Source organism: Dromiciops gliroides, chromosome 3 (genome assembly GCF_019393635.1).
Source record: "Dromiciops gliroides isolate mDroGli1 chromosome 3, mDroGli1.pri, whole genome shotgun sequence".
In the NCBI taxonomy this organism is placed as follows: Eukaryota; Metazoa; Chordata; class Mammalia; order Microbiotheria; family Microbiotheriidae; genus Dromiciops; species Dromiciops gliroides.
The window spans coordinates 174,211,741-174,236,751 of record NC_057863.1 but is presented as its reverse complement, the minus strand read 5'-3'; the positions used below and the strand labels follow the sequence as shown (position 1 = coordinate 174,236,751).

General features: G+C 41.9%; 1 protein-coding gene across 2 annotated transcripts in view; it reads left to right on the top strand.

Moving 5' to 3' along the window:
* Nucleotides 1-21,710: 21,710 nt before the first annotated feature.
* The window catches only part of ANKRD10 (ankyrin repeat domain 10), a 51,885-nt gene continuing 48,584 nt past the window's right edge, over nt 21,711-25,011 (top strand). The window contains exon 1 of one of the 2 annotated variants that reach the window (XM_043996581.1): nt 21,711-22,209. In XM_043996581.1, coding sequence (XP_043852516.1) covers nt 21,997-22,209 — 213 coding nt within the window. In that variant the 5' untranslated portion in view covers nt 21,711-21,996. The remainder of the gene's footprint in view (nt 22,210-25,011) is intronic. The other variant, XM_043996582.1, reaches the window with a different exon arrangement.

Below are 25,011 nucleotides of genomic sequence, written 5' to 3'. Positions count from 1 at the left end.
CACACTTCAACACTTACAGCAGATGGTGTTGCTGCCTACTTCACTGAAAATGTTGAGAATAATGATATTGTATGACGACAAGTCATAGAATACTGTTGTCTCCAAAGAATTGTAACTATGGGTCACACAAAGGCCAATGGAAAGGCACATGGTTAGTATGAGCAGGATGCAACACATTACAAAAATAGGAATTTTGAGGGACATGTTATCAAAAAAGGACATGAGCAAAAAAGATGAATTGGCATAAGTCAGGTAACAGCCAAACATTATACTATATGGAAGAAAAGGAATATTATTGAACTTTAAGAATTGTCAAAATGGGTGGTTTTAGAGAAAGCTGGGAAGACTTATAAGAACTAATGCCAAGTGAAGTGAACAGAACCAGGAACATCATTGAACGAGACTGTAATGACAAATATCCTCAAAAGACTTAAGAACTCTGATTGCTACCATGACCAACCATAATTCCAGAGGACTGATGATAAACATGTTGCCCACTTTCTGATAGAGAAGTGATAGATTCATAGTGCAGAAAAAAAAAAGTACACATCTTTTAACATGGACACTGTGAAGATTTATTTTCCTTGACTATGTTTATTTCTTGGGGATTTTCCTTTTTTTTTCTTTTTCAAATTTAGAGAGGAGGCATGTATATGCATGTGTGTGTGTGTGTGAGAGAGAGAGAGACAGAGAGAGACAGAGACAGAGACAAAGAGACAGAGACAGAGAGACAAAGAGACAGAGAGTATAGATGAAGTTGCCAAATTTAAAAAAAAGGAAAGAGGGTCATTGAAATTTTTTTCAAAAGCACAGAAGACAAAAGGAGGGACAGAAGGAATCCCCCAAAAGCAGGATAGCTTTGAAAGTTACATGTTGAATTTATTACATACTTACAAAGAAAAATAAAGTATACATAATAGAGTCAGTTTCACATACAATTCTCCATTTCTCTTTTACTGTGTGTGGAGATGTACATTTTATTTGATGTTTTGAGATTGGAATAATTTTTTAAAAAACAACAGTGGTCTAGACACATGATGAGAATGAAGGATTACCAAGTCTGAATGGTACATTGGTATGCTCACATGAGTTATTCTTATGAGTATTATACAAAACTCACCGTTTTTTTGGGCTCAAGTCTAGACATTTGTGGAATGCTCTTCTTCTTTGGAGTTGGTGAAGACTTGGGAGAGGAGAGATGTTCCTTCATCTGGCTCAGGTTTCAAGAGACAATTAATGTACATGTGGTATTAGGCATTAGCTTCTTTCCAAAGTTTTCTTTCTCTCCAGTAACCTCTCCCTGGAAAGAAGCTAATGTATAGTAGAGATGGCACCTTGAGCATGCCCCTGACTTCCAACCTGCCACATTAGAGACTTCAAGGAATTTCCCCATGGGTGAGATTACTAACAATTATTATAGCTAACATTTATATAGCACTTACTATGTGCCAGGCACTGTGCTAAGTACTTTATATTTCACTTCACCCTTATCTCCATTTTACAGATGAGGAAATTGAGGCAAACAAGTGACTTGCCCTGGGTTACACAGCTAGTAAGTGTCTGAAGCAGATTTGAACTCAGGTCTTCCTATGTACAGATGAGGCATTGTATCCACTGCTCCACCTAATTGCTTTGCGATTAGGTACTCTGTTGATCACTCATGCTGGATACTGTTTGATATTTTTTAATCTGCCTATCTTCTCTGATTTCTGTTTGCTATCTGCTTAATTAAGTGGATTTATTCACTATTTACTTTTTGTGATGGTCTCTTGCGGCACTAGCATTTGGTGGAAAGTCAAGCTTGTGGATATAGCTTGAAGCACTGATTTTTATTTAGTCATTTTTCAGTCCTGTCTGACTCTTTTTGACCCCTTTTGGAGTGTTCTTGGTAAAGATACTGGAGTGATTTGCCATTGTCCTTATCAAGCTCATTTTACAGAGGCAAACAAGGTTAAGTGACTTGACCAGGGTCACCCAGCCAGTAAGTGTCTGAGGCCAGATTTGAAGATGAGTCTTCTTGACTCCAGGCCTGGCACTCTATCTACTGTGTTGCCTAGCTGCCCCTTCCTTTATCATTAAGAGATAGTGAATAAGAAGTAAGGTAAATCAAAAACCACTTATTTCCCCTAGCAATATTTAGGGGAGTGGATAGATAGAATTCTAGCCCAGTGATCCCTTATAGAGGAGAACTAACTGGGTAACCTCAATCTCTCACTCCTTTTTTGGAGGAATTCCTTGGAGGGGGTGGGCAAGATTCCAGGAATATGGATTTATGCCTCCCTTAGGGATTAATTTAGGTGGATTTTGTGGACATAATTTATGTGGGCAATATATACACCTATGTCCAGTCAGTTAAACTTTGTAATTACTTCTGAATCTCCTCACATGCCTTCAAACAAATGTCAGAAAAGTTGCCAGCATTCCTTATTTGCCCTTAATACTGCACATTACAAATGGATTACATACAGCAGGAGAATCAGTCAGTAGTTATCGTTCCAGGGATAAGCAAGAAATACTGGTTCCATCTCTCTAAAGATAGGTTTTGTCCTAAAAAAATTTTTTTTTAATTACTTCAGTCAGTCATGCCACCATTTCAGTGCCTGGCTCACTACTGCTACAATGTACTGAACAGTCCTAAATTAGATTGAAAAAGTGAATGTGTTGTCCAAGCACCTAATATCAGCATCCAATGGCTTAGGCACTAAGGAGAACATGACTCATTTTCTTCAATGTTTCACTATTCCCAATATTAAATAGAAGTACATGGGGCAAAAAATTGTAAAATTGACAGTTGGTTCTAAAGATGGTTTTAATTCATTGTAAAACTGGTTTTTTTAGGGTATAAAGTGCTCCATCAATTAATAAGCATAATTTAATTTTGCTTTGTGCTGGTTAATTTACATATCACTGTATTAGTAACAGGAATAGTAGCCTTGTAAACACTCCATTACAATTTATTATACCAGACTTCCTGCCAAGATGTCTGCTCCACATTCATAAAACATGAAATTACGGTATATAGTTCAGTCATTCCCACATCTGTGGGCCTATCTTTTGTTTCCATCTTTGTATTTTAAGTAATGCTGCTACGAACATTTTTGTACCTATGGATCTTCTTGTTGGCAGTAATGTCTTTTATGATATAATCACATTGGCCCGGAGTTATAAACAACTTGGTCATTTTTCATGAATAAATACAAATTGTTTTCCAAAACAATCAAACCAATTCATTTCACTACCAGCAGTGAATTATAATGGAACATCCACGTTTTCGCTGTGGATTTTCTACAGGACTTATATCTTTATATTCTACAGTTGACTGAGATATGCTGAGAATATAAGATCATGCTCTATTATTTGTTGTGTGACGTTTAAAATCTAAATTGTGGTCACCTTAAATCAGAACCTTCAGCTCCAGTCTAGCCTAGAGTTCCAGCCTGGTTGGGTTCTTCCTGAAGTCCTCCTCCACGAGCCTGCTTTAATCAGGAACACCCTTTTGCAAGCTGTTTGTGGAAGCTTTTTTATATATGGAACAGAGGCGGTCCTTACACCCTGCTTCAAGGTGATTGGTTGGCATCATCCAAATCCATTGTCTTTGAAGGTGTTCTCAAATTGAGTTCACAGTCTAGTTTCTGAGAACAATACCTTCTTAAGGGATAGCCAGGTGTGATTACAATCCAATTAACTTGATACAATCCAATTAACTTGAAGTAGGCTTAATCAGCAGTCAATCACTCTCACTTGATTCAATCAGTATAGATTAATCTCCAGGTGGGTCTTTGAGTATCTGCTAAATCCCATTATTTCATCACAGTTGATTTATTTTTTTTTTACAGGATTTAACTCAGTAAAATAAAATTCAGCTTTAAAGACTCTCTTCAAGCAAAATGAGTCCTATGTGTATGCTTAAAAATGAGTTTCTGGTAGATACAACTACAGACAAAACTTTATTTAAAAAAACAACACTGAGGGGCGGCTAGGTGGCGCAGTGGATAAAGCACAGGCCTTGGATTCAGGAGTTCCTGAGTTCAAATCCGGCCTCAGACACTTCACACTTACTGGCTGTGTGACCCTGGGCAAGTCACTTAACCCCCATTGCCCCACAAAACAAACAAACAAACAAACAAACAACAAAAAAAACCCAACACTGAGCATTAACATCAAATGTCTATTAGACAGAGGATTGGTCTAGAAAAAGAACATCCTGGGTTCAAGTCCTACATCTGTCAAATTCTGGCTGTGTGATCCTGAGCAAACCAGTGAACCTTCCAGTGGCCCTAGGTAACTCTCTAACAACAACAACAACAATAACGACAATAACAACAACAACAGGTACATCATGTATATATGCATGCATCCTCTAACACATATACATATACATATGGGCATACACATGTATACATGTCATGAGGCATCTAGGTGATGCAGTGGATAGAGTACCAGGTCTGGAGTCAGGAAGACACATCTTCCTGAGTTCAAATCTAGCCTCGAACACTTACTAGCTATATAACCCTGGGCAAGTCATTTAACCTTGTTAAGTTTCCTTATCTTTAAAATGATCTAGAGAAGGAAATGACAAACCACTCCAGTATCTTTGCCAAGAAAATCCCAAATTGGGTCATGAAGAGTTGGACATAACTGAAGAACAACAAATATGTGAACTTAAAAAAAAAATAAGACCTGCGATATTATTAGGGAGTTTGAGTGAGAAACTCCTCCAGCCAATGAAGATAAGCATCTTCTTAGAGAGTTGCCTGGATAGAGGGATGGACTTCTGAAGGAGTCAAAAGAGCTTCTCAACTGAAAACTTACTACATGGCCCTGGAGCTAAAATATTGGCAAGGGACTAAGCCATAATATGGAAGAGCATGTATGATGGAGAAAGGAGTTTGCCTTTCCCACAGTCTCAAACTCATTCCCTTCTAGGGAGAGCCCAAAGTATAGGGCAAAGGTGGGACTAACAAGAAATAGGAGGAATATTGGATGGGCTGTTTATGGGCTACCATGAGTCTTTGTGTTTCCTGGGTTCTGTTTATTGGGAAAAATTAAATCTTTCCCATAACTAATATGCCTTGTTATCTTGAACACTGACTGGGAAGGAAAACCCAAGACATTTTTACCCACATTAGTGGAGAACTTGGCATGGCCAATTGTCAGATTTCCTAGAGGAAACTCCGCGGTGTGTGTGTGTGGGGGGGGGGGTGTTGGGGGAGAACTGAAGGCATACAATGTGTGGAGAAACCATCTAGGATCAACATTGGTCCACATAAGCCTAGAACTTTGGAGAACTTGACCATGGGTTGCACCAACTTGAATGAGATTTGGTTGGAGAAAAGGGACTAAAAAAAGAAGAGATTAGACAAAGTGGATAAATCTGATACTAAGCTATGGAGAGAATGCAGAATTACTCGACTATTATCTTGTTTCTGTTTTCTCTGACAAGGAGAATAATCTATAGGAATGGAAAATTTAGAACAACATCAGTAGTTCAACATTAAGGAATTGAAATTCAAGATAAGTCGATAAGAGGGGACATTGGAAGATAGCACTTAGTTGACCTCAGTGAGTTCAAATTACTAATCCCTGATGACCTACATCCCACTCTACTGAAATCAATCAGGCAACCAATAAATGAGCACCTCCAAATATAAAGAAAGAAACAATCCCTGCTCTAAAGTAGCTTACATTCTTTTTTTCCTTCTTTTGTTTGTTTTTTAGTGGGGCAATGAGGGTTAAGTGACTTGCCCAGGGTCACACAGCTAGTAAGTGTCAAGTGTCTGAGGTCTGATTTGAACTCAGGTCCTCCTGAATCCAGGGCTGGTGCTTTATCCACTGCACCACATAGCTGCCCTCAAGTAGCTTACATTCTAGTGAGCTGGGGAGAAACAACTAGTAGACACAACTGGAAAGACACTATCAGTGATCTGTGAAAAATTGTGGAAAATGAGGGTGGTTCTCCATTACTAAAGATGGGCAAATGTCTTGATATCCAAATAAAGGAAGAAAATGACTCTTCCTTATGGGAAAGGGAGTTTGGTTTTGATTACTGACAAAACTTAAGAATATATTTTTAGGGGGATAGTTTTTAAATACTCAGAAAGGGAAGTTTGCAGAGCTAGGGTGACTTTATCAGAAATAAACCAGGCTGGGGGCAGCTAGATGGTGCAGTGGTTAGAGCAGGAGTACCTGAGTTCAAAACCGGCCTCAGACACTTAACACTTACTAGCTGTGTGACCCTGGGCAAGTCACTTAACCCCAATTGCCTCACTAAAAAAATAAAAATTAAAATAAAATAAAATAAACCAGGCCAGGGGCAGCTAGGTGGCAAAGTGGATAGAGCACTAGCCCTGGAGTTAGGAAGACCTGAGTTCAAATCTGACCTCAGACACTGAACACTTACTAGCTATGTGACCCTGGGCAAGTCACTTAACCTCAATTGCCTCACCCCCCCCCCAAAAAAAAAGAAATAAGGCAGGCCATGGGCAGTTAGGTGGCACAGTGGAAAGAGCACTAGCCCTGGATTCAGGAGGACCTGAATTCAATTCTGACCTCAGACACTTAACACTTACTAGCTGTGTGACCCTGGGCAAGTCACTTAACCCCAATTGCCTTACCAAAAAAAAAAAAAAAAAGAATAAACCAGGCCAGACTATCATATAAGAATATGCTTAAGAATTTAATCAATCAAGTAAGCATATATTAATCATCTACTATGTGCTAGCAACAATACTAGGTGTTGGGAATACAAAAACAAAAGCAAAAGTCTCTACCCTTAAGGAACCAGCTTTCTCTGAGAAATAGCAATATGTACATATACATAGCAATTGCCATTTACTCTTCAGAGCAAGAAAAGCTACATATGCACCTCAGAACTCTAGAGGTGCACCTGAGAGGTTGGAGGTGTCTTTCTCTAATACTATAAGCTTGAGCCTCCATTCCAGTCTGTTTCCCCACCTGTTAGCCATTAATAATTAGCATCATTCTGTGAACAACAATGAGCTTTTACAAAGGGACACTTTACTTCAAAAAAATAGCAAGAAGGGGCAGCTAGGTGGCGCAGTGGATAGAGCACTGGCCCTGGAGTCAGGAGGACCTGAGTTCAAATCCGGCCTCAGACACTTAACACATAACTAGCTGTGTGACCCTGGGCAAGTCACTTAACCCCAATTGCCTCACCAAAAAAAAAAAAATATAGCAAGAACAGAAGCAAAAGGGTCCCTCCTCCCTGTACCCCAACACCTGGAGGTTCACTTTCTCTTATGCTTCCTCAATCCCCGAGAAGAATGAACTCAATCTTAATACAATTTCTACATAGCATTGGTCCCAATAAATTTATTTCCAAACATGGGATAGACATTGAATTAGTCCAAGTCTCAACTACCACTAGGCTGGATCATGAAGGTCATTCCATGGGGCCAAAATACTAAGATCCACAAGATGCAGCATGGACTCTACTCCTAGACCTCATGGGAGGTCAATCTCCTGTCCTTTTGAAGGTCATAAGCTCAGAGCCACCTCCAATCTTCACCTTCACAGGAAGAATAGACATGACATCAACAGAAGCAACAGCAGGGCCAGATACTGGATGTATCATGATAGCCCTGCTGGGAAGATAAACACCTGAGGCCTCTCTTACCATCTACAGCTTAGTTCTTGCCTTCTTACTTTGTATATACCAGATAGGGAAAAACCAGACCAAGAGATAAGCCCTGGCCTTTTCAATGAACCCCAGGTCTGGCTCCATAGCCAATCAAAAAGGCTACTCTTTTTCAGTTAGATAGTGGACCAGTCAATTATAGAATGTCTGCATGTGTTCCAAAGTCCATATGGGTACTGCATCAACTGAACCATAGTCTATTCATGTATAAGTAGACATAATATCTATGAAGTTAATAAAAGGTCATCTCTAGATGAGAAAAGGAAAAAGATAGCAGGATAACTGTCTTTTGGACACCGCTTCATGCAGAAGCAGAATTTGTCTTGGTCTGACTCTCCCTGTAGGACAAAATTAGGAGCATTGGAGTGAAGGTGAGGGTTAGGGTGATAGTTTCATAGTGAAAGACATATTTCTGAACGATATAAGGAAGAATACCTTAGGAGGTAGTGGATTCACCCTTACTGGGGCTAGAAGACCACTTGTTGACTGTGAGAAATTCATTTGAACCCCTACTCTATTCCAATCAGTATCAATCAGTTTGATATTTTACAGAAATCATATAGGGATAATTAGATAAGACAGGTTCCTATACTAAATCTTTATAATGCATCTCAAAATTTAATGTAATGTTCACTACTTGTTTACCAGTTATGAAGCTCACTTATTACAACTATAAGAATGCTGACAAAGATATTTCCATCCTATTTTACCCAAATTCCATATCCAAACCCAGCATGGGGAGGATCCCTGGATGATCTAAAAAGTCTCTCAACTTATTTTTGTACCTCCTGACCATTCTCTCTTGTGCAACATGAATGGGTTCATGCAACTTGTGACCCCCACCTCCCTCTCCCACTGATATGTCATTTTTGGTCCTCAAGAGCAAAATCTATTCAACCAATGAGATTCTGTATTTTGCCATTCTTCTTTTGCATATTTGGATATTAAACCCTATAAAGACAAGGTCCTGGAAGAAGGGGGCATCTCAGATTGTGAGGAAGATCTGAGGTCCTCTTCATCAGAGGGGACCATGAACCCTTTAATAAAGTGGCATTGACTCAGAGCTCTGCCTCAGTGGTTTTTCTTGCAGATTGGACAATTATAATCCCTACTTGACAATATTTACAGAGGAAATTCTTACATAAATACACGATGGAGTAGTCGACTCTGAAGTCCTTTCTATTTCTGAGATTCTCTTATTCTTCATCACATGAGATGCTGCCTAGAACAGATTATTATAAGAATGTTGGCAAATCACTTCCATTTTGCATAGTTTGTTGTCTTCTCCTTAAATATATAAATATTCTTGGGATATTCTGCCTTAGCTATATCTCAAGCCAAACTCTCTGAAGGCTCAATTCCTCCAATATTCTGTAGGGCAATCGTGTTCAAAATCTTCTTCCTTTTAATTAGTGTTTTAAAAATAAACTAGCAATATGAGCTGGTGCTGCCCTTGGCTGTCTTATCTCTGCAAAAATAATGAGTACCTCCTAACTAACATGGTTTCTGGGTTTTATCAGCTTTGTTATATTTGTCTTATATCAGTTAGACCTCTCTAGGAAATGGTTACAGAATCAACATCTTTATTTCTTGCCAATGCCCATTTTGCAGTCAATTGGCTATTTGATTGGGGTGGATTGGAGCTGCTATAAACCTGCACAGTGATTTCTCATCTTTCTCCTTTCTAAGGTGGTTTTATTGTGATGCTTATTGTAACTTCATGTTGATCAGCTTTTACACAGGAAACTGATTGTGAAATTAGCCATATCTTTGAGCCCATTAAGCTATAGTCAATTTTCTGTGCATACCCTTTGACCCAGTAATACCACTACTGGATCTGTATCCCAAAGAGATGATAAAAAAAGGGAAAAGGACCCACATGTACAAAAATGTTTATAGCAACTCTTTTTGTGGTGGCAAAGAATTGAAAATCGAGGGAATGCCCATCAATTGGGGAACGGCTGAACAAGTTGTGCTATATGAATGTAATGGAATACCACTGTGCTGTAAGAAATAATGAGCAGGCAGATTTCAGAAAAACTTGGAAAGACTTAAGTGGACTGATGCTGAGTGAAATGAGCAGAACCAGGAGAACATTGTATACAGTAACAGCAACATTGTGTGATGATCAACTGTGATAGACTTGACTCTTCTCAGCAGTGCAATGATCCAAGACAATTCCAAAGAACTCATGATGGAAAATGTTTTCCACATCCAGGAAAAAGAATTGTAGATTCTGAATGCAGATTGAGCCATACTGTTTCTACTTTTGTTTTCACTTTTTGGGGGATTTCCCCTTTTGTTCTGATTCTTCTTTCATAGCATGACTAATGCAGAAATATGTTTAATGTGATTGTACATATATAACCTATATCAGATTGCTTTCTGTCTTGGGGAGGGAAAAGGAAGGGATGGAGGGAGAAAAATTTGGAACTAGAAATCTTATGAAAACAAATGTTGAAAACTATCTCGGTGAAAAATTGTGGAAAATGAAGAATGTGGCAAATAAAATGCTTTAATGATTTTTAAAAAAGCTATAGTCAATTTTATTTGTGATGCCATACTATGTTCTCTACATGGGATACCCCTTCCACACTCTTCATGTTCAGTACCTTCAGACTCTCTTAAATAAGGTGTCTGTGGTATATAAGTGTAAAGATTTAGAAACTTTGAATTCTTTAGTTTAGTTTTGGTTTTTTTTTTTTAGTAAGGCAATTGGGGCTAAGTGACTTGCCCAGGGTCACACAGCTAGTAAGTGTTAAGTGTCTGAGGCCGGATTTGAACTCAGGTACTCCTGAATCCAGGGCCAGGGCTCTATCCACTGCGTCATCTAGCTGCCCCAGTTTAGTTTAGTTTAGTTTTGAGCAAAGCTTTCCTTACTTCTCTATGCCTGTTTTGGAGATAAAATTGAATTCTGAAGTGTATGTTGACAGTTTTTAGGATCATGTTAAGTTTTTCAGTCAGCCAACAAGCACTTATCACATCCTATGTGCCAGGCACTATGCAAAGTGCAGGGGAAATAAAGAAAAGCAAAAACAGTCTCAGCCCTCAGGCATCTTACATTATAATGGGGCAAATAACATGTAAATAACTATGTACATAAAGATGCAGAATACATAGAAAGAATTTTTTTCTTTTGTGGGGCAATGGGGGTTAAGTGACTTGCCCAGGGTCACACAGCTAGTAAGTGTCAAGTGTCTGAGGCCAGATTTGAACCCAGGTCCTCCTGAATCCAGGGCTGGTGCTTTATCCACTGTGCCACCTAGCTGCCCCAGAAAGTAATTTTAGAGAGGAATGAACAAACAGTTGGGTGTGGGAGTGAGGGAGATGAGACAGAAAAAGGCCTTGCACAAGATGAGATTTTAGTTGAGTCTTGCAACAATGTGGGGAAACTAATAGGTGGAGGTGGGGAAGAAGGATGGGGTATTTAGGTGAGAGGTGATAAAGAACTGAACTAAAATGGTAACTGTAGCAGAGGTAAGTGGAAATACAGAAGAGATGTCATGAAGGTAGAAATGACAGGAGTTGCCAATGGATTGGATATGGAAATGAATTAAAGTGAAGAGTTGAGGATAACACTGAGGTTGTAATGAGAGGATGATGGTTTCCTTAATAGTAATAAGTTCAGAAAAGAGGGATAATTTGGAAGAAAATTGAATGAGTTCTGTCTGGAAATGTTGAGTTTCGGATTACTGCAGGGTATCCAATTCAAGATAATCAAAATGCAGTTTTTCATAATGTTTACAGTAATGAGACTGTTCACACTAAGTAGGTACTAAAGACCTTTCTAGATTAAATAGAACACCATTTGAGGTTATGCTCTGCTGATTCAGGGGGCAGCTAGGTGGCGCAGTAGATAGAGCACTGGCCCTAGATTCATGAGTACCTGAGTTCAAATCTGGCCTCAGACACTTAACACTTACTAGCTGTGTGACCCTGGGTGAGTCACTTAACCCCAATTGCCTCACCAAAAAAACAAAAAGATTAAATTCAGGGTCACCTCAACATACAATGCGGTATAAAGGAAAAGATGTCCTATCTTGTGTATCCTCCCTTCCTGTTTCTGTAGGGGAGTCAGGGAAGGAGACTGGTAGCAATTAAATGCTTTTGCACAGGGTCAAACAGCTCTGGAATGCCAGATTTGACTTTAGGTATTCCTAACTCCATGTCCAGAATTCTATCCACTAAACCACAAAGAAATAGTTTGATACATTGGAACAATCTTTGGATTTGGAGGCAGGAGAGCAAGGTTTGAGCCCTGGTTTTGATATTTGCTAATTATATGTTTTTAAGGAATAGGTCACCATTTCTTTGTGCCTTGGCTTCATTAAATGGAAATTGAAGAGCTTGGACTGAATGATCTCCAAGATTCCTTCTGTATGATATGATTATGGATTTGAGTCAGATTAAACTCTGAGGATGGGGTCTGAAAGGTACCCAGCCCTGCCCCAGTATAGTTCATTTAGAAGTTTATTTCTTGTCAAATTCTCACTGTCTCCTTTAAGTTTTATTGCCAATTAACAGTATTTTTACTTCTGCTCAGTCTCCCCACTTGTCAGCTACATATTATGTCTGCAATCCATCATGTGTCAGAACCCCAGTCCCTGTTGAGTGGGTCAGGGAGTTTTCCCACCAATTCAATACTCGGGACTCAAGAAGAAAGGACAGGGCTAGGCACAGGATGCAGCAATTAAGTTGAAACCAGATGTTAAGTGACATGTCTCTTTTTCTCAGAGCAGAATCCCCTTGGCCCTGGGGTCCCAACAATGAATTATTCTTTTCTTCCCAACATAACCGAAGATAAATTTTAACCCTGTCATCCTTCTAGAATTAACACGACTACAGACCAATGCTGAAGCACCTGAGTGACTCTTCCTGTTATTCAGGTTGAATATCTTTAGAGACAGGGGTCGGGGGAGGGGAGTCAGTGGGAACTGTGAGATCTGAAACATCTGTCACTCCCCTGTTTCCTCTTCCTTTGGTTTGACCTTGTTCCCCCTCCCCTTTTCCCCCTTGTTCCTGGAATACGTATGCATGTCTCCATACATTGATCACGAGCTGAACACGAACCCTGGGTGAGACAGGATTGGATGTTAGATTGTGAGCTCGACCTAGTGTGCATGGGGACTTCCCCTATAAAAGGTCAAGGCATGTATTAGCTAGCTTGGCTCAGGTATTGAGCTTGCCCATTCCTATGGGAATGTAATAAATCTGTCTCTGCTTGACTTGGTGGTCTCCTAGAGTTATTTGGGTAAACTGAGGAAGTTTGCTCCATACACTTCCAGCCCTAAAATCTTATGATTCTTGTAATATATATGTAAGGGGAAAGGTATGTGACAACATGGCCTCTGATGGGATATCTCTCCTACCAATCTGGACAATAAGCCAAATTCCTCCTGCTCCTTTCTTCAAGCCAGTTGCCTCTGTCCCAGCTCTCCTCAAATTCTTGAGGTTCCCCTTTCTCTGGCTTCATGCATCTTTGATACATCTTGTCAAGACCTGGATTTTTCTTAAGTCTTATCTCTTGAACTCCTCTGAACTGCTTTTTAGAGTTCAGTATTATTATGGGGGGAAAGCACGTGGGTCCTTAGGATTCCTCTGTAAATAATTACACTCTCTAGCAAGTCCTATTTAGGAATAAAAGAACAGGTTTATTGGGGGTACAAGAGAAGCTGGCTGGGAGGAAGGTTTAAAACACTTTCCTCCCTGACTAGCCTGGGGAGCACCCTTTTATAGGGCTAAGATGGCGTGGGTAAAATGTCCCTTATTGGGTGATGGGTTGGAAGTATTCTGGTGGTGGTTTGGGGTAGTTAGATGATGGGTCGTGGGCAATCTGGTAATGGGTGGTAACTCTGTCCTGGTGGGTGGAAAGCAGTCTGTTGGTGGGCTGTTTCTTTGTCCCTTCCTGGTGCAGCCATGCCTAACAGGATCATCTCATCTAGGGGGTGAGGAGGACTGGAATGCAGGGTAGTGGTCCTGGAGCTAGCTCAGTTTGATCCAGTGCTGCTTATTCCTTTGGTCTGTCCTTTGGTTTAGTTTCAAGGAGAAGGTTCCTTGATCTCAAGGGAAAACTCCTGGGGTTTCAAGGAAAAAAGTTCCTTGACCTCCCCCAACAACCTCTGGGGTAACCGGGACCCATAATATTCTCATAACAGTATGGTCTATCATTTTTTATCCTTTAAAGTTTCTTCCTTCATGATTCATTTAAGGGGCTAATTGGTAGCTCATAAGGAGATCTCTTGGTGTGATTAGAAGAAAAGACTACCTTTCTTACACTGTACTTCAAAACTTAAAAAATTCATGAGTTTAATGATTTTTGTCTTGTTCCTCCACTGATTGAACCATGTCTGAGCTTTAGTAAGTCCATCTTCTTGAGTAGCTGTGGCTGAAAAAAATCATCTGCCTGCAGACAACCAGATAACAAGCCTCTCCAGATTTTGCTAGGCTTATCCTCAAATCACAGAGAGTGCTGAGGCACATACAATGCTGATGCATGCCCCAACATTAAAGAGAGGGCAGTTTGACCTAGTGGAAAGAGCAATCAATTTGGAATCACAGAACCAGGCATCTAATCCAGCCTCAACAATTAGCCAGGTATTGATGTCAGCTTGGAGATAGATCTATAGTGAAGTGCAACAGAAAGAAACTTGGCTCTGTGCTCATCAATGTTTTTGTCAATAACTTTGACAAAGGCATGATTGTCACATTTTAAATGGCAAAGAATTAGGAGGGGCACCAACACGTGTAAGAACAAAGCATCTAAAAATGTTCTGAAGTACTAGAATGACAGGATGAATTAAATATGATAAAATTTATTAGGGGCAAATATGAAGGCCTGCAATTGTGAGATCATTATTGTCAATATATTACAGGGTGGGGGAAGCCTCTTTTAGGCCACCAGGTTGAGATGTATTTCTTTTCTGGTTTTTAAAGTTTGAATACCTGCAGGCCATACCCACTAAATTCTAGACTTTAGGTATTTAACTCTCAGCTTATTGGTGGATTTGTGGAGAATTAGAATAGGTAGGTCAGATGAACATTTTGTGCCTTTCCTTGCCAAACCCCAACTATCAGATCTACCTAATTTCCAGGATCTTATCTTACCACCACCCCCCCCTCCATCTTTAAATTTCCACAATTTCCACCCAACAGGAAGTGATCTTATCTGCCACATCCCAGTCACAACTTCTTTTGTCTTCCATTCTTTCAAACTCTCCTCCCCCAGGCTAGTTAATAAAGAATGGGTAGGAAAACTAATCCTTGGCTAATGAGTTAGATAGCTACTACTACTTGGTCTAAGTAACAAAGTAGTTTAACCAGTCAATTTACCAATTTTTCTAGAGGTTGTAAAGGAGTAAATGTAGTGATGCTAATTTTAAACATGGAGGGAGGGAAGGAAAACAGAATGATTAAACTAAATTTGCTTTTGAAAGTGCCTCCTAGGGGCAGCTAGGTGGCGCAGTGGATAGAGCACCGGCCCTGGAGTCAGGAGTACCTGAGTTCAAATCTGGCCTCAGACACTTAACACTTACTAGCTGTGTGACCCTGGGCAAGTCACTTAACCCCAATTGCCTCACTAAAAAAAAAAAAAGAAAGTGCCTCCTAAATTGCATTGTGCATGAGGTAGATGTCTACTATGATGTGCCATTATAGTTAATTGCTTCCAGCAATAGAGTAAATTGCACTTTTGTTTTGGTTGAGGAGAGATCAGAGCTGTAGCTTGAAGTAGTTTCTACAAACTACATCTAGTTGTCTGATAATATGGCAAGGTGGCCCAGTGGATAGAGCACTGGCCCTGAAGTTAGGAGGACCTGAGTTCAAATGTGACTTTCTAGCTGTATGACCCTGGACAAGTCACTTAATCCCAATTGCCTTAAACATCTGGGGCTGTCTCAAGTCATCCTGATATATATCTTGCTACTGGATCCAGATGGCTCCCAAGGAGAGTGAGGTTGCACTGAAAGTCATGACATCACCTCCCCAGGTCCCAGTCTGGACAAACAACAACAATGGCAATGAACTCATATTGTTTGGTTAGAAATAAATAACCAAGGGGGCAGCTAGGTGGCGCAGTGGATAGAGCACTGGCCCTGGATTCAGGAGTACCTGAGTTCAAATCCGACCTCATACACTTGACACTTACTAGCTGTGTGACCCTGGGCAAGTCACTTAACCCCCATTGCCCCACAAAAAAAAAAAAAGAAAAGAAAAGAAATAAATAACCAAGATCCCAGCTGATGGGGCAAGGGTTCTTTAACAGCAACAGTCTTCTAAAGCTTTTTCATCCAAGGCAATAATAATAGAGTATTAAAATCATTTAAAACATATGTGCTGGGCTGAGTTTCTTTATCTGTAAAATGAGTTAAAATAGATGACCTCTAAGATCCATTCAAGTTTTAATTCTCTGATTCTATGACATAATTAGCTACTGAAACAGGTTAAAGTATAAAATTATTTTTTGAAACAGGCAATGTAAATCCTGAATTAAAGATCTAAAGCCAGTACTATTTTAAAAAGTCACATAATGAGGGGCAGCTAGGTGGCACAGTGGATAGAGCACTGGCCCTGGATTCAGGAGGACCTGAGTTCAAATCCGGCCTCAGACACTTTACACACTTACTAAGTGTGACCCTGGGCAAGTCACTTAACCCCAATTGCCTCACCAAAAACAAACAAACAAACAAAAAAGTTACATAATTAGTGTGAACACTCTCTGCACTAATTGCAGATCATGATCTCTCCAAGATTTAAAAAGTAAGAAGTTTTATGAATTGTTATGGGGGAGAAAGTATCACTTGGTAGCCAGTCTGCAGATTATGAGCCTCTCCTAATGCAGTCCAACTGTCCTCAGACCCATTCTTGAAGACCTTCCAGTTTGGTTGAACTTGTTACCAGAGCTCCAGTTCTTTGAGAAACTTTGGCCACCTCAGGGCAACAATGAGGCATCTAAGTAGGTTATAGCTCATTTGGGTTTTTTTCCTATCTTCTTCTTTGTACTTGAATATTTTAAAAACAATTCCATGTTAATTCATATGATTTCAAGTAACTTTAGTCAGGTTTGCCTCCAGCAACAGAACCCCCCAAATTATAAATATGTTGAAGTTGGGGAATCACTTAAAAGCCCTAAGGAAGGCTCAAAATGGTATTTAGAAACATAGAATCTTAGAGTTGAATGAGACTGTAGAACAATAGAGCTACACTTTTTTTTTTTTAGTGAGGCAATTGGGGTTAAGTGACTTGCCCAGGGTCACACAGCTAGTAAGTGTTAAGTGTCTGAGGCTGACTTTGAACTCAGGTCCTCCTGACTCCGGGGCCAGTGCTCTATCCACTGCGCCACCTAGCTGCCCCAATACAGCTACACTTTAACTAAAGAAAATGTAAGTTAAGTGAGATTCTATGTACTCTTCACAGCTGGGATTTTCCATAATTTTGGTTGGTTAGGTTAGTATAGAGATACATCTATGTATGTCTATATAAAAATATGTATTATGTCTTGTAATAATATGTCAATTGCCTAACCCTATTAGCTGGGGATGAAAAAATGCAAACGATGAGAAAGTCAGCCTTGAAAGAAGTTACATTCTGTTAGAATTCATGGTTTGCATTTAGCAGTATATGAAAATAAAAGCATGAGGTAAGAATACTATATATTATTGGTAGTCAAATCTAGGCTTCTTAATTCTATCACTGGTAGATATCTTTGGTAAATATCTTAGCTTACTTATTTTAGTTTTTACCAAAGAGTATGTAAAAATATTTTAACTAACTGGGCCTAATCTGTGGACTTTTGACTGGCTGGTTAACTGACTGCTATTAATTTAGTATGGGCCATTTATAAAATCCCACACTGCTCCTCCCAAATTGATAAGCAAACGCCTCTTTTAATTTTAATAATCAAAGCAGGGTTTATTTATAAAAAAAATAAATGTAAGAGATAAGGGTTAAAAAATGAAAAGTTATACGACCTGACTTTTAAACTCTCTCCTGCTGTTGCTTGCACTTATTACCCCCGAGCCTTGTCTCTTGCCTGTGGGTCTGCTGGCTGCTGCCACTGCAGCCTGCAGCCACACCTCGCTCAGACTTTCTCAGCCCTCTCCCTTTCACTCTTCAACTTCTCTCTATGTCAGCTAACCGCAAGCCCCCTTTCTTTCCATGCTGTTCCTCAGTCTCCTTAGTGTCCTTGTAGCATCCTCCCTTCTAACTCAAAAATTCCCGATTCTCTGCTCCGCTACTTTTTTCTAACTCCAAGCCCCCTTCACTTCGTCGACCCTCCTTTATGTCTCCCTTCATCTCTTTTTATTAACCTCCTTTCTCAGGTGAAACTCCGGCTGGCCCCTGGGCTGTGGTAGAGCCCTGTGCTGTGCAAGCTGGGAGCTGGGGGCTGGGTGAAGCAAGCTCTGGCATCCCTCTGGTTTTTCGTGTGCATCTCTGATGTGAGCACAGGCCAAGCTGTGCTATGCCCAGAGCCAGTTTTTCGTCCTTGCAGCTTAGCCTGGCTCAGAAGCCCCCCCCCCCCCCCAACCTGAAACGGAGGGGGAAGGGCAGCTCTGCTGGGGAACCTGAGGCTAATTTTAACACCTACAAGTGAGAATTATAAGTAGTAGTCATCCCTTAGTATTTATGGACTTACAGGGTAGAACTCACTTTTGGAGAGTATACTTCTAATTTGACTAGAAGAAACCAGTAAAGTTATCTTCAGAGGAAGATTTATTTCACAGTGATAAGAAGTTATGGTGAAAAAAGAAAACCACCTTTTTTTTAAACTTTATTTTTTCCAATTACATGTAAAAACAATTTTAAATATTCATTTAATTTTTTTTGAGTTCCAGATTCTCTCCCTCCCTTCTTCCCCTCCGTGCTCCTTGAGAAGGCAAGCAATTTGATATTGATTCAACATGTACATATTTCCATATTAGTCATGCTGTGAAAGAAAACAGAGACCTAAAAAAACCCCAACTGCCCCAGAACAATAAAATTTTTTTAAAAGTATGTTTCAGGGGCAGCTAGGTGGTGCAGTGGATAAAGCACCAGCCCTGGATTCAGGAGTACCTGACTTCAAATCCGGCCTCAGACACTTGACACTTACTAGCTGTGTGACCCTGGGCAAGTCACTTAACCCCCATTGCCCTGCAAATAAATAAATAAATAAATAAATTTTTTAAAAATTAAAAGTATGTTTCAGACTCTATTCAGACACCATTAGTTCTTTCTCTGGGAGTAGATATCATTTTTCATCAAAGTCCCTTGAAATTATCTTGGGCCATTGTATTGCTGAGAATACCTAAGTCATTCACAGATGATTATTGTACAACGTTGCTGTTACTATGTACAATGTTCTCCTGGTTCTGCTCACTTCACTTTACATCAGTTCATGTAAGTCTTTCCAGGTTTTTCTGAAAGCATCCTGCTCATCATTTCTTACAGCATGATAGTATTCCATCGCAATCATATACTACAACTTGTTTAGCTGTTCCCCAATTGATGAGCATCCCCTCATTTTCCAATTCTTTGGCATCACAAAAAGAGCTGCCTAAATATTTTTGTACAAATAAGTCTTTCCCTGCCCCCTTTAAAAAAAAATCTCTTTGGGAAATGATCTACTAGTGGTATTGCTGGATCAAAGAGTAGTTTTATAGCCCTTTCGGCATAGTTCCAAATTGCTCTCCACAGTGTTTAGACCAGTTTACAATTCCACCAACAGTGAATTAATATTCCAATTTTCTCATACCCCCTTCAACATTTGTCATTTTCCTTTTTTGTCATATAAGTCAATCTGATAGGTGTGAGGTAGTACCTCAGAGTTGTTTTAATTCGAATGTCTCTAAACAATAGTGATTTGGAACATTTTTCATATAACTATAGTTTTTCTTTCTTCTGAAAACTGCCTCTTCATATTCTTTGATGATTTATCAATTGGGGAATGACATGTTCTTATAAATTCAACTCAATTCTTTATATATTTGAAAAATGAGGTCTTAATCTTGGCTTCATTAGTTTTATTTATGAAAACTTTTTTAGTTTCACATAATCAAAATTACCCATTTTACATCTCATAGGGTTCTCTATTGTTTAGTCATAAATTCTTCCCTTATCCATTGATCTGAAAGGTAATCTATTCCATCCTCCCCTAATTTGCTTATAGCATCACCGTTTATGTCTAAATCATTTAACTATTTTGATGTTATCTTGGTAAATGGTCAAGTTGTTGAGTAGTTTCTGTTAAACTACTTTCCAGTTTTCTCACAAGTTTTTGTCAAACAGTGAGTTTTTGCTCAAAAGCTTAGATCTTTGGGTTTCTCAAGCTCTAAACTGTTTGTCCTTACTGCTTGAATAGGAGCAAAATGACATCATGGCATTGGTGTCAACAGCCAGTTCCGATGTGGATCCTCAATTATACAAGGAATCATCAAACAAATACAACATTACTACGATCATTTACTACTGTGCATTGTGTACCTCATCTATTCCACTGATCCAGTACCAGACTGTTTTGATGATTACCACTTTTAATACAGTTTGATATCTGGAACTGGAAAGAGTATTTTTTTTTTTTAGTGAGGCAATTGGGGTTAAGTGACTTGCCCAGGGTCACACAGCTAGTAAGTGTTAAGTTTCTGAGGCTGGATTTGAACTCAGGTATTCCTGAGTCCAGGGCCGGTGCTCTATCCACTGCGCCACCTAGCTGCCCTAAAACCTATTATTCTTAAGCTCTCTTTGGTCTGTGCAGAAATGTATTACTTTAACAATTCAAGGAAATATTATGAGTCGAAAAACTATACATATTGCACTGCTAATTTACTTGATGTGGTCACATTGCAATTCAGTGGCTAGCCATGTACATTTCTTCAGCAATAAAAAAAAGTAAAGCCCTGCCCCCTCCTTGAATGCACATTATATACTACATCCAGTGCCTGCTTCAGTACTTGATCTTAAGTAAGCCCTTTACTTGCAATTGTATAATATTAAAATTGAGTTCGAAGGGTCATAGATTTAGGGCTAGAAGGAGCCTTAAAAGCTTAGTCCAACGCCTTCAACTTACAGACGAAGGAAATTGAGGCCCAGGGAAGTTGTGACAAGATCACTCCAGTAATAACTGGTACAATCAACATTCAAACTCGTTCTCTGACCCCCGGCAAACAAGGGAACGTTCCATAACCACGCCTCATCATCTGCCCTTGATTTCTGGGGCACACTCTCCTAATTGAGGGATAGGGGAAAGATAAGCAGTTTATTACTCCGTGTGGTAGGTAATACTAGGGCTTCCTTGCTTTTTATTCTGTTCTTGTTTTAATGAGCTGTCTAGCGCCCCGCTGGCGCTCCATAAACATGAAATGAATGAAATAAAATGCAGTTTAAACAAAGCCTCGATGGAAAGCCCAGTGCCACCCAGGTAGTCTGCAACTGAATTTGGGAGGGGACAAGATTTCGGGAAAACCTTGCGCTTTCCGAAAACCATTTTTTAAAGCCGACCAAAGCACCTTGCAAGGGATGGAGGAGCCCGGGAGATTCCCGGGGGCTCCCCCAAGCCCCGCGCGAAGCCGCTTTCCTGCAAACCCGGCCTCTAGACGCCTCCACCTCGGCCCCTCAGAGCGCCAGGGGCAAGGCCGGAACCCTCGCCCACGCCGGGCCAGTATCCTCCCTTTCCCGCCCCTCCTCTCCCCTCTCCTCCCAGCTGCCGGGTCACAGCTGCGGCCCGGCTCCGGGGAGGGGGTGGGGCTCCTTCCTCAGCCTCCTCCGCCCCTCCTTCTCGCTCAATAACTCGGCGTTCCACGGGCCGGCGCCCAGGACCGCAGCCCAGAAGGGGCAGGTGGGGGAGCGAGAGAGCGAGTGGGAGTGATGGTTTGGGGTGCGCGCCTGCGTGCCGCGCTCCCCGGAAGCCGCCAGCGCTCCTGCCCCGCGGCACTCGCGGCGCCCCCCAGCGGCGGCGCGCTCGCTGGCCCTCAGCCCGGATAGGGAGGCGGCGAGGCTGCGGCGGCTGGGCTTGGCCCCGCCCCCTTCCCAGGGCCCGCCCCGGTCCCCGCTCCCGGTCTTCTCGAACGGCTGCTCCTCCTCCCGCTCTGAGGTCTCTTTCCTCGGCTCGGCTCAGGGACGCAGCAGCAGCAGGGGCTGCGGCGGCAGCAGCGCTCGCACCGCTAGTACGGCTCGCCTCGCTCGCCTCCTTTGTGTTCAGGCAGCGGCTGCGCCGACACCGCCTACTCCGCTTCTTGCTGCTGCCCTCTCCGTTCCCAGAGCCCCGCTCCCGGGCCGGAGGCCTCCCGTCGGCTGCGCAGCCGGCTTTCGATGCCCGGCGGCACCCGCTTAACTGCATCGCCGCCTTCCTTCCCCGTGAGCGGAAGACCATGTCTGCGGCTTCGGGAGCCGGCTCGGCGGTCGAGGCGGGCTTCTCCAGCGAGGAGCTGCTGACGCTCCGCTACCCGCTGCATCGCGCCTGCCGGGACGGGGACCTGGCGGCGCTGTGCGCCCTGCTCCAGCACACGCCCCGCGCCCACCTGGCTGCCGAGGACTCCTTCTACGGCTGGACGCCCGTGCACTGGGCCGCACACTTTGGGAAGGTAAGCAAGGGCGGGGGGCGGCGGGCCGGCCGGGAGTGGGGCCCGGCCGGGCAGCCGCACTACCCTTCCCGGGCTCGAGTCAGACGGGAGGCGCGAGCGGGTGGGGGCGGTTGCTTTAAGGCGCCATTTTCTACAGTTCCGATCTTTTTTTTTTTAATTGCCTTTCCATGGGAAGTGATGGGGCCCGAGCCGGAGCTACGGAGCGCGGGCTGATGGAGCGGCCCCGCGCACGCGCGCACCTCTTTCCCCGGCCCCTTCCCCCAGCCCAGCCCAGCCTGGGAAGCCCCCGGGGGGAGGGAACATTGGCGGGAGATGGGACGAGGAGGCGGGCGACGTCGCGCCTTGTCTCGAATGAGAGCCTGGAGCGGGTGGACGCCGCTGGGGATGGGGAGGGCTTGGAGCCCCATGGTTCCTAAGGGATACGGGGGGGGGGGAGGGAAAGAGGGAGCCAGTTTCAAACTTGGGGGCGGTCTCCCTTGGAGGCCAGCCTTTTGCCCTCCCCTTGACCCCGTGGTGGGGAAAGGAGCCGATCAGTGGGGTGGGGGCACCCGTAAACAAGGCTCGGAGGGGCGGGGCTGGCAGCGTGGTCCACGTCCTTTCTATTTGAACTCTTTCGAGGCACGGAACAAAAGAGGCGGGGTGGGGGAGGGGAGAGCAGCCTGGTTTTAACGGCTGCCCGGGGTCGGGTGGCCGCGGTCGCGGCGCGCTGGCGAGCGTGCGCGCGGCCCCCTCGGGCCCCGTGCGCGCGCCTCGTGCCTGGCTGGGCTCGAGTGTGAGGTAGCTCTGCCGTGGTGCGGGCATCCCGGCCAGGTCTCCACTAATAGCCCCGTAATGGAGGCGCCTCCGGTGGTTGTAGCGGGCCGCCGCTGACGCCAAGCCTTTCAAGTGGTGTGCGTAATTGCCCAGGAAATAGTTTGCCAAAGCTGTCTGATTTGCAGGCTGAGAAGCTCCATTGGAGAGCCTGCGGGGCTTAAAATAGAGATTTGAGGCGAACTTTCTGGAGTAATACATTTTTTGTCTAGAACTTCTCATCCCCTGCTCTTCTCTGGAGAAGGCGTTACAGCAGCACCAGGTTGCCTGCTTTTTTGTTGTGGCAACTAAGTTGTTATGTATTGTAATAGACAAGAGTCTATTGTGTGGTCCCCCCGGATTGAAATCTTATACGCCAGTAGCTGAACAAGTTTGCGTACATATGTATAGGAAAACGATTTACTAAATCAAGCTTAAAGGTCGAGGCTGTTGTTTTATTTTTAATATAATTCCTACCCTAAAAGGGTTGTTTATAGTTACCATGGCTAAATAGTAATAAGTAGTCCAATACTTTGCATAATAATCTCACGTTATTAATGGTACCTGTCTTTGTGAGGAGACTTTTCCACCTAATGCTATATAAGCCATAATAGTTAATTTGTGTAGTGAATGAATTGCAAAACCATTCCCAGATTGAGAAGTAGAAAGGGAACCTTAGAGTTCGATACTTATGTGGGAACTTTGGTAAATAACTCGAATAAAGTCCTATTTCGAAATTTTTAATTTAAGGAAAACTTGAAATTCCTTTGATATTAACATAATGGTGTCGTATAAAACAGGTTTTGAATGAATAAACTAATGTTTATACAGCCTAGTCCAACACCCATTTATCGTTTATTAGAGCAGACTTGATTTTCTCAAGTTAAAGCATAGTGAATATTATTCTGTTGTGCTGTACTCAGTTATTGCAGGGACCAGGTTTAGGATCATAACATTTATAGTTGGAAGGGACCTTAGAGATCAGCTAGGCCCAAAGAGGTTAATTAAATGACTTGCCCTTGGTCACAGGTAATAAGTAACAGCCAAGATCCAAATCCAGTATTTTTTTTCCACTGTACCTGAAGTCCTAAATGGGAGAGGGGGAGCGGGGGTAAAGTCTTTTTATAAATCCAGTAGACTAGCAAGAGCATTGCTTTTATAGACCTATTTTTTTTTTTTTTTGGTGAGGCAATTGGGGTTAAGTGACTTGCCCAGGGTCACACAGCTAGTAAGTGTTAAGTGTCTGAGGCCGAATTTGAACTGGGTACTCCTGAATCCAGGGCCGGTGCTCTTTCTACTGTGCCACCTAGCTGCCCCAAGAGCATTGCTTTTAGAATTTTAGGTCCAGAAATGCTTCATTTATTTTGCATTCTCAAGGACTAAGGTATTCCACATAATTCAATTTTTTCCAGCCAGTTAAAGCATACCTCTCTTAAAAGTGACATCTTAAAACAGTTTTTGAACAAAATCCAAAACACTCATTTGCCTTTTACTAAACGAAATGCTGAATATAACTTACTTGTGTGTGCCTGATTCATGATCATTACTATGAGTATCCTGGCTGTGCTTCTTCCTATACTTAACCTTTTTTAAAAGAGGGAATTGAACTAGATAATCTCAATTGTACCTTTCAAACTAAGAAATCTATGATGCAGCAGTAGCCTCAGAAGCTTGTTAGTGTTTGGATCTGAAACTAGATTGCTGTGTTTTTGTAGTTGTGCTTTTCATTGTATGCTTCCTATGGTTAGCAGTGTAGTCCCTTCAGGAATCTAATCTGATATAAATAATTATTAAATGAGTTTTATTATGACTATTTTCCTCTCAGAAGTCTTTCATTTTTTGATTAGAGACTGTGTTTATATAGAGTTCTGGATTCCTCGTACCCTCAGTAATATGAACACTGTTTTTAATTGTAACCTTGGGCAAATCACTTCATGCTGGTCTGCAGTATATCTATAAAATGGGGATGGGGAGGGTGTAGTGGACAGGTTCCTTTCAGTTCTAAAACTTTTG